Here is a 19,928-nt window from a genome sequence, read left to right as displayed (position 1 = left end):
TACAGTAATCCCTCGTTTATCGCGGTAGATGCGTTCCAGACCTGGCCGCGATAGGTGAAAATCCGCGAAGTAGGGACTCCCAGCATGCCCCTCGCGGGGATTCCCTCCACGTCGCATCTACGTCACAAACCGCGGCTATAAACGGAAGTCGCTTTTCCAGCTCACCACTCAGTCATCGTTTCTTCAGATTCATGATCAGAGTTTCCAACCTACCGATCAATCCAACGAACTATCAGCTCATAGTAAGTTATCTTACTTACTTCTGGAAAGCCCGGCATTTCTGTGTCACTTCGTTGACGCTCGAACGCTCGGGGGTTTCCTAGAGCAGCCGGCGTTTCACCGACGCTCTCACTTCCGCGTCTGTGAAACCACGCTCCCTATTGAATTATCGTATGATCACATTCTCTGTGATCAGCAATGCGCTGTGCCAGACCGTAGGTACTGACACGCGATCGTTCATGTCGGTTCAATTCCTTTAATGTTTTCTGTCTTTTATTTGCGCCTGATGCATTTCGCTGCATGCTGTGGAGCGGGGCGGTGCGCGCATCAACTTGTCCTCCAACGCACTGATCACTGATACGGCCGCCAAACAGCGAGCGCTCCGCTGTTTTTGCGGTCGGTAGATATTTTAGAACTGCAGTTCAAAGGTAACTCATGAGGTGAATATATATGAACCCAGGCAGCAGTTTTTCTTTAGGATTGAGAGGAGATGCAGGAAGATAATAAACAGACAGGACAGAAAAATAGTCAAATAAAAACAAGTTAGTTTTTGTACCTGCTGTTGCAACAAACAGACACCACTGAAGGTCATCAGAAGTGAGGAACAGAAAATGAAATAATTATTTTAATGTTTAGAGCAGCAGGAACTCCGAGAGGCTGCAGGCACATCAGTGAGTTTGCGGCTGCTGCGCAGGGGGAGGGGGGAGAGGGCTGAAGCAGAAACTACCGTTGTTAAAAGAAATGTGTTTAACTTTGAAAATGTGGGCACAATTTTAATTGTCAAAAACTCCAGCAAACCATTAGTTCATTTTGCTCAAATAGAAATAGAGGCCTGCCTCTAATACTGGCCCTCCTTCCAATAAAGGCCTGGAGCTTGATGAGCTTGAGTCAAATACAGGCCCGGGCCTGTATTAGAGGATTTACGGTATATGTAGTCAATCCTTAACACTACAATATGCATACGGTACGTACGTACGATGTTAACTGTTTATTTATTTATTCTTTATTTAACCAGGAAGGTCTCGGGTCGCTGGGTTCCGGGCTCGGCCGGCTTGGGGTGGGAGGCTACGGGCGGGCCTGTGGGCTTTCCGCTGATATCTCCTGGGACTCTGCCGGCTGCTGGTTGTGGCCCCTCGGGGCAATCATCTACACCTCTCGAAAGGGGGCTGGGGCTTCTCTAGGTATAGTCTCCCTGGGATCCCTGCAATCTCGATTTCTGGGACGTGGAGCTCCCTCCGTCTTCTACGCATCTTTGGGGGGCAGATCTGTGGCCCCTCACACTCTCTATTTGACGCTCCTACAGAGAAACCTTACATATACAAGCACGTGTACACACACAGGTGCTCACATGGTGCTCTCATAAGTATGGATTTGGGCATTTTCAACACGTCTGAAGGCTGTGGTTGGCACTAAATGCACTGTAATTCATTATCATTTGATTGTTCAGTAAAACAATGTTATTTTACACTCACCTAAAGGATTATTAGAAACACCTGTTCAACTTCTCCTTAATGTATATATCTAATCAACCAATCATATGACAGTTGCTTCAATGCATTTAGGGGTGTGGTCCTGGTCAAGGCAGTCTCTTGAACTCCAAACTGAATTTCAGAAAGGGAAAGAAAGTTGATTTAAGCAATTTGGAGCGTGGCATGGTCGTTGGTGTCAGACAGGTCATCCTGAGTATTTCACAATCTGCTCAGTTACTGCGATTTTCACCCACAACCATTACTAGGATTTACAAAGAATGGTGTGAAAAGCAAAAAAAACCTCCAGTCCTGTAGGCGAAAATGCCTTGTTGATGCTAGAGGTCAGAGGAGAATGGGCCGACTGATTCAAGCTGATAGGAGAGCAACTTTGACTGAAATAACCACTTGTTACATCCGAGGAATGCAGCAAAGCATTTGTGAAGCCACAACACGCAAAACCTTGAGGCGGATGGGCTACAACAGCAGAAGACCCCACCGAGTGCCACTCATCTCCACTACAAATAGGAAAAAGAGACTACAATTTGCACGAGCTCACCAAACTTGGACAGTTGAAGACTGGAAAAATGTTGCCTGGTCTGATGAGTCTCGATTTCTTTTGAGACATTCAAATGGTAGAGTCCGAATTTGGCGTTAACAGAACGAGAACATGGATCCATCATGACTTGTTACCACTGTGCAGGCAGGTGGTGGTGGTGGTGTCATGGTGTGGGGGGTGTTTTCTTGGCACACTTTAGGCCCCTTAGTGCCAAATGGGCATGGCTTAAATGCCACGGGCTACTTGAGCATTGTTTCTGACCATGTCCATTCCTTCATGACCTCCATGTACCCATCCTCTTATGGCTACTTCAGCAGGATAATGCACCATGTCATAAAGCTCCAATCATGTCAAATTGGTTTCTTGAACATGACAATGAGTCAACTGTCCTATCAATATGGGCCAACATTTCTAAAGGATGCTTTCAGCACATTGTTGAATCAATGCCACATAGAATTAAGGCAGTATTGTATAGTTGTGTGTCCCTTTTTTGCTTGTTTTTCTCTTTCTGCAGGTCTAGAAGCAGAGTCTTCTTCATCATTGATTGTTTATTTTTGTGGACAATCAGTCTTTCAGTCGATTCAGTCGGTACAACAAAGGTACTATGGGAAATCAAGCCCTCGTGTGGCCTGGCAGAAGACACATCGAATCCCACCTGTAAGGCAAATGAATGACGCTGTGTGAAGGCCCCGCCCTCCACTTATAAGTGACAGTTCTTACGCTCTACACCTCGCTGAGAACACACCTAAAAACTAGCACTGCTATTGAAAGATTGCTTAACCGCTCGCTGACTGGACTCTACTGCCTTCTGGGTAACATTTTTCACCCACTGAGTGCTATCTTTTGTGGCTCTTCAGCTTCTCTGCCTTCATTCCGTCAGGTGTTCCGCTCCGCTGTGTGTCTCGCCATGAGCACAGTGCTGGACGTCGCTTCACGGAAACCCACTTCGCACCCCTGTACTCACGGCTGTGGATTCTCTCTTCATGAGAGCATGTCCGGTTTGTCTAGGAATTCTCCATGCCAGGAGAGCTCTTGTGGATCCGGAAGCGTGCGAGTTCTGTCACCAACTCCGCTATCCCATGCTCGAGTGGCGAGTGATGTTTCTACAACATTTCCTGGGAGACGCTGCAGTTTTGCAGCAGGACCCAATGCTTTCCTGCTCGGCCCTGGCTTTGACTGGCTCTGACGTGGACAGCCTAGCGATCGATGTCCCCGCTACTACCTGGGCAGATCAGATGGAAATGACAGACAGTCTAACCGTACCCGACCTAGAGGCTTCTCAATTACCTCCTCCTCTGGAAGAGGATGATGGAGATGTTTTGGACATTTGCCCAGACGGTCACGACTTACTCGAGGACAAGGAGGTCTTCTCAGCGGAGTGTGCAGCTCCAGCTGCTACCTCAGCCTCCAAGATGCAAGATGACATTTCTTTTCTCCCACTCTGCCGGCGTGCAGCTGGGAGGCTCGAAGAGGACTGGCCTGCTCCTCCACCTGCACAAAAGAGGTCCCGCTTTGCTGGGTTTTACCTTTCTTTGGAACCAGCGGAGGTTAAGAACTTTCTGCCATTGTACCCAGATTTTGTGGCTGAGCTCACAGCATCCTGGGCTAAGCTGCTATCCACCCGCACCAAGGTCCCGGATTACGGTCAGTTTCTGGACCTCGACGGCGCTGAAATGGCAGGATTGGTTAACCTCCCTCCGATGGAGCCCTCTCTCACAGCTTACCTGGCCCCGACCTGCAATAACGGTGTAAGTGGACAAGCTAATCTACCCTTCAAGGCGTGCCGCTTCTCAGCTGCTCAACTGGAGAACAATTACCATGCGCAGGCCGCTACTGCCCACGTCCTCAGCTCTTCCACCAAGCTTCAGACCAAGCAAGCACTTTGCCTGGAGCAAGGGTCCTACCCGACAGCCCACTGACCTCCCTCATCAATGAGGTACCCTTTTCTTCTCCTTCAAGGAACAGTGGTTATATAAACAAACCAATATTTTATAGGTTCAAATAGACACAAAATCTTGTTTTACTGGTAGTTTATTTTACTAAAATTGAAACTGAGGCCTGTCTAATTCTGGCCTCCTTCCAATAAAGGTTTGAACCAGGATGCGCTTGAGTCAATAAAGGCCCGGGCCTGTATTAGAAACTTTGCGGTAATGCATTTTATGATAAAAAGGTAGTTGACTGAGCCTTCAAGAAACAAATATTTTTAAAGCATAATACATATTATACAGTTTGCCCCGCTTGTTGATATCAGAAACTGTGCAGATTTTGCTGCTGTTTTGTAGACCAATTCCTTTCTAAATGGTAAAGTAAATAACCTAGTGTTTGTGGTAGTGTACAATGCTATCGTTAATATACCTTTGAATTAAAGGTATTTGTTTGTGTTCACAGTTATTAAATCCATCTTTTGACGTAAAAACTGCATTTAAAATTATGGAAAGCTATGTTTCTCCACAGGGGTGCGTGTGTGTTTGTTCATTTTCATCTCTCTAGTCTGTTTAGATACACAAAAATGATCACATTTATCAATCATGGTGTTAAATTTCGTGGTGTTTAATTTCTTTATTTTGTTAAATTTACCAGCCTGCCTCTTCTGTTATAGTTTGACTTCCTGCCAGAAATGACGCGGCCCACTCACGGCTCACATAAAAATTGGAGCTCATGTCGAAACAATCGCTGCACTGCGCGAGCCTTCGTGGCACTTTGCAGCTGATGTGACCGAGAGCGTACGTTAATAGAAGTGCTTGTCGTTTCCAAGGCGCTTCGTCACGCTTCTGCGTCTGGTGTGTTCTGGGAGTTAGGCTCCCTATTGCAGTGGGGGAGTGGCACTGTATCACCTGTTGGAGATCAGGATCTGACAGCTGCTGCCCACTCCTCTCGTTGGATTTTTGAGCTGCTGGCTCTCTGCCTGCCTCCTTTACCTCGTCATGACCCAGTCAGTTGCGATTCTCCGTTTATCTCTTCCGCTTCCAGTTCAAAAAGCAGCTGAGCTGCCTGCTGGACATTCCATCCTTCTTATTGTCTTGTATATAAACCCAATAAAACTCTACTAAACCGCAGAGACAACATATCTGTCACACATCGCTCCAAACTATGAAGTTTACCATCAGCATGTCTACTGTTACTCTGTTCACGCCACTTCTTCCACTACAAAATGTTACTTTTTATCAGTTGAATGTGTGAGATTTCTACCAAGAGCAGACAGATCTCATGTTGTTGTGTTTCATTTTTATGTTCACAAGCACATTTGCTTTCACGGATCACAGAACCACAGTTTTGACTAATTATCTGAATGTCTAAAAATTGTAGTTTATTTACTTTAATATATCTCCGGTTTTATTTGGCCTAATAACAAAAGTTAAAAACTGGTTTGTAGTTTATTATCCACATCTCAAATGTAAATTGAAACTGAGGTCAATGTGGAAACTGCCTAAGTAATAAACAATGTTTTTACTTTTTCAAAAGTTAAAAGATAGCACGTCTCACATTTGGATAATTATTGTTAAGGTGAGCAGAATCTGTGTAAAGACACCAAAGACTGGAATATTTTTCTACAATCAAAACTTATTTACGGGCCATAGTAAATGTAAGGTCTCTACATACTGTGTTTGGCTGTTTTAGTGCTGATTTACCACTTACCACCCAGCAGGCATTTCCCAGATCAGCAATCTTGATGAGAATCTTATCAGCATCCTGAGCTTTCAGCAGGTCTAGAGGTCCTTCAGCTTTCCCTGTTCCTAAAGTAAATTGTAAATGGTAAATGGCCTGTATTTCTATAGGGCGTTCTTAGGGTTCTACAACCCCCCCAAAGCGCTTCACAACACGTAATCCACTCATGCACACACATATTCACACATTGGTGATGATGAGCTACAATGCCCTGGGGCATACTGTACATAGAGAGATTCATGGGTTCAATGATAATTGTAATTATTTCATTACAACACACTGAACATGTAAAAACTTTACTCAGCAGATTAACACAAAGCACCGAGGCTGACCTTGAGTTGAGGAAGCTGATAGTGGAGGCAGCTTTCTGTCTGATGTGACCACTGATCTGGGGTCAGAGACAGCAGAGTCCATGCTCAAATTTGGTGAGGAGCTGATTGTGTCTCTGTGGTTATCGGAAACACAGTCCAGTTTGTCTTCGAACAGCAAAGTCTGTCTCCTTATTCTCAGGTTGGAACCAGAGAGCTTTGAGCTGCATGTGGAGCCACGTTCGTCAGCAGCAGCAGCATCAGAAAAGGACACGTGAGGTTTGTCTGGTCTTGGTTTAGCTGGACTATTTGGTCCTCCACGACTTCTGTCCTTTCCTGCCAGCCTTTTGATTGGGCTCACAGAGACCTTGCTGGACTTAAAACAGCAGTCAGTCATGTAAAATGATCAGATATAATTCAGTCAACCATCAACCCTGTGCCAGTTTGAAAAACACAGCAAAACATGCAGCTATTAGTCAATAGTTAGTCTTGTTAGTAATTTGTCTGAACATTGTGACTTATAATCACATTTAAACTTACAAATATCTGAAGTTATTAGATTGGTCTGCATACTGCACAATACTCTATGTTGCTAACAACAAGCTGTAGCAAAAGCAGCTGTTGGAAGAACATCAAAAACTTCTGACATCTCCTGTGACACACACCAGACAGTCAAACGCAGAGCCCAGTATGGAAAGCCGATCCACCATTTTTCAATTAATTTATTTGATATGTAATAGGGTTAGGGTTAGTCATGTGTAATTATACATTTGCAGCAGGAGTCCTGTTGGCTTGATCCAGATAAAAATATGGATTTTAATGCCGGCTCTGATACAGAGGAAACTTTAAATGTTTATTTTTATACTTACGGTGGACCATAGCTATGAGCCTGCTGCAGGTTGGGGGTGCCAGTTCTGGACTGGTTCTGACCCAAAAACCAACTTCCCCGGGCCACAAGAAATTTTTAAAAGCCATTCATCCACTTCTGGAACTCAGCGCGGACCTCCCTGACCTGGTTCCAACGTTGACCTTGGTTCTAAATGCCAAAACGCCATAGGCGCCGGCAAGTATTTTTTAAAACTACACCACAGGGCTCTGGCAGATAGGAGGCATGTTGAACTCCCATCACATCACTGGGATTGGAATCCTCCAATATGAAGTGCACACCATAAACGACCGTGCTTTCAGCTGCACAAAACGTACCAGGAACGGAAGATAGTGCCATTCATTTCTTTATTTGGAAACCTGAAGATGCAATGTCTGGACCCACTAGAGTTTGTACAGTCTCCACACAATAGTTTACCATTTTTTATGAAAAATGAACACAATCTAAAACTAGTGAACACACACTGACGCGATAACATGACCTATCTACCCAAAAAGTACATACTTGCCACATTGAGCTTCAGGCAGGACTAACTCCCCCTCATTACATCGGAGGTTAAGATTTATTATAAAAGTGTTTTTAGAAGCTTTGCTGAAAAAGGCAACTTTTTACTTGAAATGAGGAACCGTTATGTATTGTAAAACAAAACACCCACAATAAGTGTTTCAAATACTATTTTTATGGACAGTATTTTATTAAATTGAAATAAAATTTTACCTGCTATTTGCTCTTTAATGGTGTAATAGGTGTGTTTCCATTGTCAGAACTTCAGGGTGAATTTACCTTCCCAGCATTCATGTGTCTTCACTTCACTGCGCCGGCAAAGCAGGCCGTTATTGGGAACCAACTGACTACCTGAACAGGGGTAGGTACCCGGAATGGCCCGGCTGAGTAGCTATGTGGAACGTGTGGTTCTCTTTCATAGCATTCGCTTTGTGTCTTACTGTGGGGAACGCCTCCTGCGTGACCTTGTCAGAAGCTTAAATATTACGCCAGCCATAGATGACATCTATGACAGGAGGAATCAGACCAGCACTATCAACAGGGCTGGTATAGCATCATTCAAATTCCTCTTCTCGCTTCTCTCAGAAGCCTTCATGAAACTGTACCACTTGGAGCTAAGCTAAACTGTCCACAGACTGGGTGCACAAGTCAAATATTTCTTGATTAGCAAAACCCGGCACACTCTGGTAGAAATATCGTACATTAACATGGTAATAGAGCAATATTTTTTCCTCTGCTCTAATCATTAGCCACACAAGCTTTGAGAGCATTCACACGAATTACTAGCGGTAGCCAAAAATGGCCACTGCAGCTAAAGCTGATGTTGCAGAGGAAATCCCCAAGCTCTGCCCTTGTGGGAACAAATTCTCCTTGTGAGATATTTACCCCATGTGTGCTACTTGCTTGGATGTGGATCATGCCTGAGTGGTGCTAGCCTCCACTCATGAGTGTATCCACTCTGCGTCTTTATCACGCAAACTGCTTCGCCGTCGGTTAGCCCTCCAGGTTAGCTTAACCTGCGAGGACTCGGTCCTGGGTGGACACAGCTAAGCTGCATCTGTGACATTGAGGTGGCTCTTCCTGCTACACCCGGACCAAGCTGGGCGGATGGAGACCCCCCAGCTGATGCCCCTTGTTTCCCCCTCCTTCAGGCTGATGAAGTCTGTGATTAACTTGCCAACCCTCCGTCTATCCTGAAATGGGAGGGAGATGAAGACGGGGTTGAGTCTGAAGATGCTGCTGATAGACGAGGAGAAGGAAGACCTTTGTGGCCCATCGTGAGGCTGCACAGCCACCCACTCCCACAGGAGACGGCAAGCCCGCAATGCCTTCTCACCTGGATATGCAAAACATGTGTAAACGTGCAGCCATGAGGCTGAACATTCCTTGGCCAGCAGTTCGGACAAAGGTTGTAAAGTCGTGGTATGATGGAAAGAAGTTACTGAAAGCTAGGAAGAATGGGAAGCTAGTGCTACCTGTTTTCTCCGAGCTTCTGGAGGAAATTGAGGTGACGTGGAGAGACAAGCCTTGTTCTGAGAAGAACCCCATCTCAGGAGGCTCTCTTCTGGACTGTGAAGGGATGGAAACTCAAGGCTTACGTCAAAGTCGACCAGTCGAACCACTGGTTTTAAGTCGCCTCCACCACAAAGCACTGATGTCTTCCATGGTTGTGTCCTTCCCTTTTAAGCCGGACCACTTTCAGTTAGGGCTGGGCGATATAGACAAAAACTTATATCTTGATATATTTTTGATGAAATCCGATCTATGATTTATATTTCGAAATGTTTCCTCCTGTAAAATATTTACAAGTTAACTCACTTCAAGCTGTCTTGAGAAATTGTATACCTAAATCAGTAGATTAAATGCATAAAAATGTATTGATTCTTGTCAAACTTTAACCTTAGTGCCTATTCTTTACCAGTCTGAGCTTTAGAAACACTGGTGCAGCTGTCTGTTAACACACACACACACACACACACACGCGCGCGCACACACACACACACAAACACAGTTGAGAGCTAGAAGTATATCAAATGTCCCGCAGGCATGTTTTAATTATATATTCATAATTAATGTAAAATTATTTAAATTTCTTCTAGAGTTGGGCCATATCGTATATTTCTTGTACAGAGAAAATAAATCTGTCATGTTAAACTAAATGTATGATGATGTAATTGCATCTAATGAAGATCACATGGGTCATGCACCATGGAGTTATTAGTTATCAGGGCAATCATGGCTGGAGTCTAACAGTATTGGCTCATATCAGCGATTATACTGTGACTCAGAGTCTCTGGTTGCTCTTTTATGAGGATTATTTCCATGCTACTGTCGCTGTAACCCACGCCTTACAAAATCTTCAACAGAATCGCTCGAAAAGGAGTATTTACTAGCAAACCAGAGCGGAAAATAACGGAACCGGAACAACATTTCTTACGCGTTGTGCTCGCCTTCAAAATTAAACGGTTACCAGAGGTGGAAAGAGTACTAAAATTTCCTACTTAAGTATGAGTACCAATACTTTGATAATTTTTTACTCAAGTACAAGTAAAAGTACTTGCCTAAATTTTTACTCAAGTAAAGGTAAAAAGTATCGTAAATAAAATGTACTCAAAGTAAAAGTTACTTAGTTACATTTTTGTCAGCGTAAAGATGGTTACATCAGTGCAAAACCACAACACCAGTTCACAACACGCTCGTGTGTGCACACACACACACACGGACACAGTTTGATAGAGGGATTTCTGTCAGTGAGAACAGGACGTGCACATTGATTGGACGAGGTTTTTCTAGGCTTGAATGTTTCAGTTGTGATTAAAATTATTCTTTATTTTGTAAAAAGAAAAAGGTTCATTTTTAGATGCCATCAGTGTGTGATGTATCTCATTGTTCTCATGACAAAACTCTAACATGAGACTGTGCTCTAGCCTGTCACATAACAAGCTAAATGAAAGTCAAACATTTCAAATGGACCGTATGACAGCTGCTAACGTTGGCCCTGCCCAGCTTTACCTCTACATTACAGTTCCTTTATCCGTGTCCATCCTAGAGCTCCTCTCTGACCTTCATGCTTATGTAGAGCAGCTGATTTTTAAAGTTAGCAGAGTTCATCCTTGGTAGTGGGTTCACTCACTCATTTAACCCTTCACCACTGAAATCAGTTTGTTCATTCCAATCCTCCTAAATAATCCTCCAATCATCCAACTGGAATCCTTAAGGGTCCCGTAACGTCCATCCTGTCAGAACAAGCCTTGGGAGGCCAGGTGTTGGACTGCCAAATGCAAGTTTAGAGCAGCACATTTACACAGAGGCTCTCAGATTGAGCAAACTTGTGATAATACATGTAATAACCGCTTAGAGATGGAACAACATGTTGCTAGCATAGCTGCTAATCACTAGCATAGCAGTTTGACCCGTTATATCAATATAAAGATTCAGGTTGTGTCTCAATTCAGGGTCTGCATCCTTCATCGGCCGGTTACGTCACAGCGCGGTGACTAGGCCTGTCCCAATTCGAAGACTCCTTCAAATGCGGTCGACGAATCCGGCCTCCTTTTTGCCTGCAAGCAGGATGGGTCCGGTGTATCCTTCAATGGTTTACATTTTCCAAGATGCCTTGCGGGTCGGACGGCAAAACTTTTAAAAACAATGGCGGACAGTGAAGCGGGAGCTGTCGGAGAGGATTGCGCATATAAATGTCAGTATAAACTTGAAAACTGTTAGGTTAAGGGCTTTTTGTGATACAGGAGACGTAAAGTGGGAAATGAGCATTCTCCCTCAATGCGAACAGATCCACAACTGCCTGACCGAACCTCATCCAGACCTGAGTCTATGCCTACAGTATAGACTCGAGTATGCCTATGGGTGGCATACTCGAGTGCGAATGAGGTCCCAGCTGGTGTTATCAACACTACTAAGTGTGCCAGAGCTAACTCAACCAGGTCCCTGTATGCAAAAAAGTGGAGTGTTTGAAGTAGAGCTGAAACAACTAATCGATTTAATCGATTATAATCGATTATTAAAATAGTTAACAACTTTTTTAGTCATCGATTAGTTGTTTAATAATCATATTTTACCGCATAAAGTCTATTTTTTTACCACAATCTGACATCGGTTACAAGCTGTTAAATTTGCCGCCAGTGTGTGGCAGTAATGAGCCACTGATCTACCAGTGGAGCCGTAGAAGAAGAAATGAGCCAATGGGTGCCCTCGGTTTTCATGACGTATCACGTTACTGACGCTCATCTTGCTGTGAGAAAATGGCGGAACAAGAGGAAATACGGAAGAAAAATAGAAGCGACAAAACTGAAGAGAAACCCCGGACAAAAACCTCACGAGTATGGGAGCACATTTGAGACGAAAGCATGTGGGGGCTGATGCAGCAGAGGAAGAGCACCGCGGTCAAGTGAGCCGTCATTTGGAAGAGCCAGCCCGGTAAGTAACAGAAAATAAACAAGCTGGACTTAGTGTTTTAGCTGAGTTCGTTATAGTGGATGTTAAACATGTTTTTTTGCCGCGTCAGTCTGCGGTGTTCTACTTCTGATTGACTAGATGCAATCGTGAATCTCCTCCGTGTTGTGTATCATGCGCTTGCCAAATTTAGCACGTCTGTTTATAAGAATGTTCTCGTTAAGAGAAAAACGGCACAAACCCATAACTATGTTCCTCATTCAAAAAAGGACAACTCCGCGGAGAAAAATATACAGACAAGCTGTGTCCAGGTGAATATAACGCGGCATAGTTGTACACTTTCAATTTTTAAATACAGGAGAAATTCAGAAAAAGTCATTTTTTTACTATTAAAAGGCTGTTTTACTATCTAACGCTGTAAAACGCCTCACAACACATTTTTATCATGTTTCTTAAACAGTATTACACAAAATAAACATTTTTCACATTTCTCTGGCTAATTTAAACACTCCCGACTCAAAGTAAAAACCTCATGAGCTTCTTACTTAGAGCTTTTTAATAGTAAAAATGTTTTACTTTTTTTCTGAATATCTCCTGTTGCGGGCTATTTTGTAGAACGTAACCCTCAAAATAAATGATCACTGTATATTGTTAATTAATTCAAATAATATAATATTGATTTAGTGTTGTAGTGTGTGTGCTGCTTTATTTTATATGTGTACTTATTTCAGTCTATTTGTGTTTCTTATGCAGAAAAAAACAAGCAACGATGGACAACTACATGGGGAAGAAGACACTCACCCCCCAGCAATTCATACCACTTACAAACTCTATTCTAAACATGCTGGTAAAAGACATGAGGCCACTATCCATGGTGGAAGGAGCAGGCTTCCAGCTAATGCTAAAAATTATTCTGGACTGATATTTTGCACTGTTTAGCTCATTTTATACTGCTGACTGTGTTCATGTGCAATAAAATAGATTGCAGTCAACTGCACAATTCTCTTATGTTTTTTTGTTCTTAACTGAAATGCATCCATCACTTGTATAGGTTAAATAGCTAAACAATAACAAACCGATTAATCGATTAATCGAAAAAATAATCGACAGATTAATCGATTATGAAAATAATCGTTAGTTGCAGCCCTAGTTTGAAGCCTGGTGCTCTGTGTCTCACACCACCTCTTATCAGTGTCGGTAGCAGTGATCCTGTCATTTTTACAGGACCTCATGGAGAAGGGAAAAGTCTTCTCAACCCTAAAGGTATATCTGGCGATAATTTCAGCCTGTCACGTTGGTTTTGGGGGAAAAAACAGTGAGACCACACCCATTAGTGTGCAGTTTCATGAATGGGGCACATCGTAAGGTCTTTGGCCCCACGGTGGGACCTTTCCATCGTTTTAGAACCTCTATCCTGTTCTCAGTTTGAGCCTCTGGAAGAAGCTGAGCTTTGTCTGCAATCCCTAAAACAGCTATACTGCTTGCTCTGGCCTCAGCTAAAGGAGTTGGTGAGCTCCAAGTCTATTTCCTGGTTATGCAATACTGATGTCAGTGAAGTATTGAAATAGTCCCAACTTGCTGTGATAAGGAAGGCTTGGTGGTTCACTGTCCAGTGTTGACTGTGGTGACTGTATGATTGTAAAATGAAGCTCCACGCTATGATGGACAACTAATTTTCTCCCTTGTCTTTTTAAAACATAAAGAACCCATCTCATGCACTTGCAATGTGCATGATACTTTTATGCATTTTTCCTGCATGACACAAAGGTCATGCACCCCAACCCAGCATTTGTTCCAAAAGTGGTGGGTTCATGCTCTCCAGTAGAGCCTCCTTTTACTACATGGGAGCAGAGGCATCTGCATGCCTTGTGTCCTGTGTGTGCACTGTGTAACGGAATGAAATGACTGTTTTCCATCTAAAAGTAATTTCCCCCTCTCCTCAGCAAGAACTAATCTGCATGAGATATTGCTTCAAGGTCTCATGCATCTGCTCCTAAACTCTTTTCCTTTCCAGCCCAAGAGAAGAATGAAGAAAGGACTCTTTCTTTTTAATAAATCAAAGAACTCTAGTTTAAATAAGCTAATCAAATAAAGTGTTAGTCAATAATAAAATGTGAACCAATTTGTGAAATGAAAATATTAATTACTTTATTATAATCCTATAGAATATAATAAGTAATATAACTTTAAATGTTTCCACTAGAGACTGATCACACGTAAGGTTAAGAAATGACACATTGCTTTTACTGATCCAATCAGAATCTGCCAGATCTGACGGAGGCGTGGTTTTGGTGGTGCTTGGTAAATCTGTCATATTTTCATTCGACCATAAACCAAAACATCCAAAGTATAAAACTATGCCCACGTCATCTTTAAAGCCAGTTCAAAGTGTTCTAGAGAAGTTGACGGAGTGGCCAATCCGTAACTTTCCTCTTCAGCCGAAAGAACCAAAGACAGGGGCGCCTACAGAAAATTTTGATAGGGGTGGCCAGATGGGGCCAAACTAATTTTTGGGGTGGCACACCTCTGGGAGAGTTTAGCCTGTGGCGATGTACTGCATTGCTCCTTTATTCATTTTTATTTTTTAAAAAAAAGCAGTATGTATCCAAAACATTTTATTTCAATTTTACAAAAAAAACATTTCAGAAAAGTACATTTCAGTTATTTAAAATGTTATTCCAAATTTAATTTACAATTTTATTTTTTCAGGCTAACTCACCTGTTGCTGTGTTCACAAAAAATAACTATGGAGATAAAAACTTTTTTAAAATGCAAGCAGTGGAAAACATCTGTATTTTTTTTATTCTGATTATTTCTTTACTTCTTAATTTTATTATTTTTATTTTGTTTTACTATCATGTCTTGAATAAACAAGATCAATATATGCTTTGACTGAACATTAACATGATTTATTAAAGCTGACTTTTATAGGGGTGGCCGTGGCCACCCCTGGCCACCCCTTGGGGGCGCCCTTGACCACTGACAAGCTGGATAAAATCTGTTGCATTTTACCAACCAAGCAACGGTTCCTTTCAGAATAAAAGCTGAACTCATTGACTAGGGCTGGGGGTAAACGATTATTTTTAAAACGATTATTCTGACGATTATTTTATCGAATAGTCGACTATTCTAATGACTATTTAGACAATTAATCTAATGATTAAATTTCTATTGCACAGTTTAAAAAAAACAAAAAATCTCTAATTCCTCAAAAAAACTGATAAATTCTTACTGTAAGAGAATAAACACTACAGGCCTTCCATTTTGTATAACACTGCTTTTATTGTGTTGCGGTTGGTTATGTTCTGGTGATGTGTAGAACTTGGGAGTGCAGGCTGCTGCCTGAGAGGTGGTTGGAGACGGAGTGTCTCCATGCTGCTTTGTTTTGGTCACTTATGAGCGTGAGGGGAGCGGTGTTACGACCCTTCCTGGGGAGTTTGGCTCGTGTGCAAAAAGGAAGGGACAATAACGGGATTTAAAAGTTAAAATGATGATCAGGTTTATTTACAACTACAAAAAAACATACATCTTTCTATCCACAGGTTGGGAATAATAAAACTAATTCTGCCTGTGGGGAATTAAAACAAAGTACAAATAACTAGGGATGTCCCACTGGGCAAAGATTACAGGGCTCTGGACCAAAATAAGGATCTCCAAAGGTCCAAACTCTAAACTGGGTGGTTAAACCAAACTCAAGGTGATATTTTAAACTAAACCGAAAACCCACAACACTCTAAATGTAATAAAAGGAAGATCTACACCACAAAAAAGATGAACTCTAAACCAAAACGTAACAGCTTATCCAAACGCAAGAAGCTGTTAGCGAAAATGCTAACAGTAGCTTTTCCAACGTTAAGTTTAAGTTACCAAGTTTAAATAAACCAAAAACACCCAGCAGCAAACAGACCAGCACAGAGGAGAGACTGCTACCACCCTCCTTATTCTGCTCTCCCCACCTATTCCGCCTTCCCCAGAATCCACTGATTTCCCTTTTTCCTATTCACTCTCTCTCTTTACATTTTTTTAATCACAATATTGTATTTTTGCTTATTTTAAACACATTTTTAATCTTTTTCTAAAATCTTTTTATAGTTAAAATGTTTTGTTTTTGTGAAGCGCCTTGTGATTTTTATCTCGTGAGGCACTAAAGAAAAGATCTCTCTCTTTCTTTCTTTCTTTCTTTCTTTCTTTCACCCCCGCGTCTGGTTTGCATGGACATTCCACCAGGGGGCCTGCGTCCTCTTGGGCCCTATTTAGAGGGGCCTCTATTCAGGAAGTGTGTGCTGCTGTGTGCTGGGCTTTTTCCAACACATTTGCTAATTTCTACAAGCTTGATGTGACAGCTCTTGTTTTGGCACATAAGTGCAGGCTCAAAAATTTGGAAGCATGTGTGCTCCTGTGATTTAGTTTGCATAAGATTCCCTCACAGTCCTTCCCAGTTTCAGCTGTTCCTTCAATTTATTAAAAAGATCTAATATGAAAGTAGCCACTCCCTCTCTCTCTCACTTTGTGCTGCCAGTGCACACCACAGTGGGTCAGACCAGCGCAGATCAGCTGATCTGAGCACAGCTCAACAAAATGGAAAGATTAAGAAATTGGGTAAACCTCCAATCTTATTTTATTATTATTGATAAAAACACGTATTAAAAGCATCATTTTCCCAGCCGTTATTTACTCCTGAAGCAACACTCAACTTCTTTGAGCAGAAGAACAACATGAAAAATGAATAAATGAATCAGGAAAGCAGGAAGATATGTTATTTGTTTTTACATTTTCCACCTCATTTTAAACAATTTAGAACTTGGTGTTTTCATCACATTTAGCTGTCATGATCCGCCCCTGTCTCCCTGACTGTGTCTCTCCTGCCCTGATTTGCGTAATCGTTCTCACCTGTCCCTGATTACTCTGCCCATGTGTTCCTGATTCCCTTGTGTATTTAGACCTCCCTCCTGGTTGTTGTCTTTGTCGGTTCATTGTCGTTGTCCATGTTCGTTCGTCCGTCCTGTTGCTCCCGTCCTACAATAAACAGCTTTTTATTTTTTACATCCGTCGGCCTGCTCATCTGCCTCCGGAACCCACCACCACACATGGTCTGCCACCTCCACCCGCAGAACATGACAGAATGAACCGACCAACCTGGACCTGTGGTGAGCTAACACACCTGCTTCTGGAGGATTATTTTTTCTTTTTTGTCCCTTTCAGTTGTGGGAGATTTCTGGCCTGGAGTTTGTGTGTTCGGCGCATCCTACCTGTTCTCGGGGTGGTCGAAGTTCCTCTGGGAGATCCTGGCGCATCCTATTTATCTTCGGGGTGGCCAGGGTCATTCTCCTCCAGCTGTTTTTGCCCCATCCCGTTCTTCTCCTGAAGCCGCGGATCCTGGAGCCTCAAGGGAATTACACCCCCTACGCACGCCATTATTCTCCAGTGTGGTAGGGCTGGTCTCCCCGCTCTTTTCCGGTGGATCCTGGAGCCTCAAGGAAGCTACACCCCCTGCGCACGCCAATGTTCTCCGGTGTGGTAGGGCTGGTCTCCGCTCTCTTCTCCGGCTTCCCTTCACCCGAGCCTCCGCCGATGGACCCAGCAGATCGGGATGTGCACCTGCTCTGATTGGGATGTCGAGTACCTGCCGCCGAGCTGGGCTTCCACGCGTCGCTCCCGCTGCTCTACCACTTCCTGGTCCACGCCTGCAGGTTCTGTGCCTGCAGGTTCTCCACGCAGCAGTTCCTGCTGGGGCCTATGCCTGCTGCTGCAGTTCCTGCTGGGTCCCACGCCTGCTGCTGCAGTTCGTCTCTGTGTTCCTGGTGTCCTGTATTCCTGGAGTCAAGTGATCGTGTCAAGTCAAGTGATCGTGTCAAGTAAAGTGATCGTGTCAAGTGATCGTGTCAAGTCAAGTCATCGTGTCAAGTCTGAGTGTCAAGTCAAGTCTGCGTGTCAAGTCAAGTCTGCGTGTCAAGTCATCGTGTCAAGTCCAAGTGTTCGAGTGCCCAAGTCCAAGTCCAAGTGTTCGAGTCCCTGTGCCCAAGTCCAAGTGTTCGAGTCCCTGTGCCCAAGTCCAAGTGTTCGAGTCCCTGTGCCCAGTCCTTGAGTCCCAAGTCTTCTGGTCCGAGTTTCCCTGGTCTACGTTCTTGGACACATCTGTTTGGTCGTAAGACGGAGTGCCGCCTGAACCGGAAGGCCCCTGTTCTCACCTGTCCCTGATTACTCTGCCCATGTGTTCCTGATTCCCTTGTGTATTTAGACCTCCCTCCTGGTTGTTGTCTTTGTCGGTTCATTGTCGTTGTCCATGTTCGTTCGTCCGTCCTGTTGCTCCCGTCCTACAATAAACAGCTTTTTATTTTTTACATCCGTCGGCCTGCTCATCTGCCTCCGGAACCCACCACCACACATGGTCTGCCACCTCCACCCGCAGAACATGACAGAATGAACCGACCAACCTGGACCTGTGGTGAGCTAACACACCTGCTTCTGGAGGATTATTTTTTCTTTTTTGTCCCTTTCAGTTGTGGGAGATTTCTGGCCTGGAGTTTGTGTGTTCGGCGCATCCTACCTGTTCTCGGGGTGGTCGAAGTTCCTCTGGGAGATCCTGGCGCATCCTATTTATCTTCGGGGTGGCCAGGGTCATTCTCCTCCAGCTGTTTTTGCCCCATCCCGTTCTTCTCCTGAAGCCGCGGATCCTGGAGCCTCAAGGGAATTACACCCCCTACGCACGCCATTATTCTCCGGTGTGGTAGGGCTGGTCTCCCCGCTCTTTTCCGGTGGATCCTGGAGCCTCAAGGAAGCTACACCCCCTGCGCACGCCAATGTTCTCCGGTGTGGTAGGGCTGGTCTCCGCTCTCTTCTCCGGCTTCCCTTCACCCGAGCCTCCGCGGATGGACCCAGCAGATCGGGATGTGCACCTGCTCTGATTGGGATGTCGAGTACCTGCCGCCGAGCTGGGCTTCCACGCGTCGCTCCCGCTGCTCTACCACTTCCTGGTCCACGCCTGCAGGTTCTGTGCCTGCAGGTTCTCCACGCAGCAGTTCCTGCTGGGGCCTATGCCTGCTGCTGCAGTTCGTCTCTGTGTTCCTGGTGTCCTGTATTCCTGGAGTCAAGTGATCGTGTCAAGTCAAGTGATCGTGTCAAGTCAAGTGATCGTGTCAAGTGATCGTGTCAAGTCAGGTCATCGTGTCAAGTCTGAGTGTCAAGTCAAGTCTGCGTGTCAAGTCAAGTCATCGTGTCAAGTCCAAGTGTTCGAGTGCCCAAGTCCAAGTCCAAGTGTTCGAGTCCCTGTGCCCAAGTCCAAGTGTTCGAGTCCCTGTGCCCAAGTCCAAGTGTTCGAGTCCCTGTGCCCAGTCCTTGAGTCCCAAGTCTTCTGGTCCGAGTTTCCCTGGTCTACGTTCTTGGACACATCTGTTTGGTCGTAAGACGGAGTGCCGCCTGAACCGGAAGGCCCCTGTTCTCACCTGTCCCTGATTACTCTGCCCATGTGTTCCTGATTCCCTTGTGTATTTAGACCTCCCTCCTGGTTGTTGTCTTTGTCGGTTCATTGTCGTTGTCCATGTTCGTTCGTCCGTCCTGTTGCTCCCGTCCTACAATAAACAGCTTTTTATTTTTTACATCCGTCTGCCTGCTCATCTGCCTCCGGAACCCACCACCACACATGGTCTGCCACCTCCACCCGCAGAACATGACATTAGCTTGTATTTTATTTAAAATATTGTAATCTTTATTCATTTTATGATCATTTTTGTGTTTCATTGTTTGGAAAAAGATTCCTAACATGAAAAATCTTTTGGTTTGTATTTTTTAATAAGTTTTTACCATTAACTGTTATTTAAATGTCATTCTATACTTTGTAGAAGTGTTTGTTTTGCTGCATTTTAGCTGGTATGTGAGTTTTTCTGGTCTCACTTTAACAACTTCCAACATAA

General features: G+C 44.0%; 1 protein-coding gene and 1 long non-coding RNA gene across 7 annotated transcripts in view; one reads left to right on the top strand and one right to left on the bottom strand.

Annotated features, from left to right (window-relative positions):
- Positions 1-19,928, bottom strand: part of LOC107385846 (SRSF protein kinase 3) — a 58,653-nt gene that overhangs the window by 4,182 nt on the left and 34,543 nt on the right. For all 6 annotated transcript variants that reach the window (XM_015959988.3, XM_054748038.2, XM_070549164.1 and 3 more), the window contains 2 exons: positions 6,243-6,594; positions 5,881-5,978 (listed from right to left, as the gene is read on the bottom strand). In XM_015959988.3, coding sequence (XP_015815474.3) covers positions 5,881-5,978; positions 6,243-6,594 — 450 coding nt within the window. The remainder of the gene's footprint in view (positions 1-5,880; positions 5,979-6,242; positions 6,595-19,928) is intronic.
- LOC139068839 (uncharacterized) lies at positions 11,862-13,012 on the top strand. Its single transcript, XR_011520094.1, has 2 exons — positions 11,862-12,042; positions 12,772-13,012. It is a non-coding gene; the product is annotated as an uncharacterized lncRNA (long non-coding RNA).

The sequence above is a fragment of the Nothobranchius furzeri genome, chromosome 3 (genome assembly GCF_043380555.1).
Source record: "Nothobranchius furzeri strain GRZ-AD chromosome 3, NfurGRZ-RIMD1, whole genome shotgun sequence".
Taxonomy (NCBI): domain Eukaryota; kingdom Metazoa; phylum Chordata; class Actinopteri; order Cyprinodontiformes; family Nothobranchiidae; genus Nothobranchius; species Nothobranchius furzeri.
This window is presented reverse-complemented; position numbering and strand designations above follow the sequence as displayed.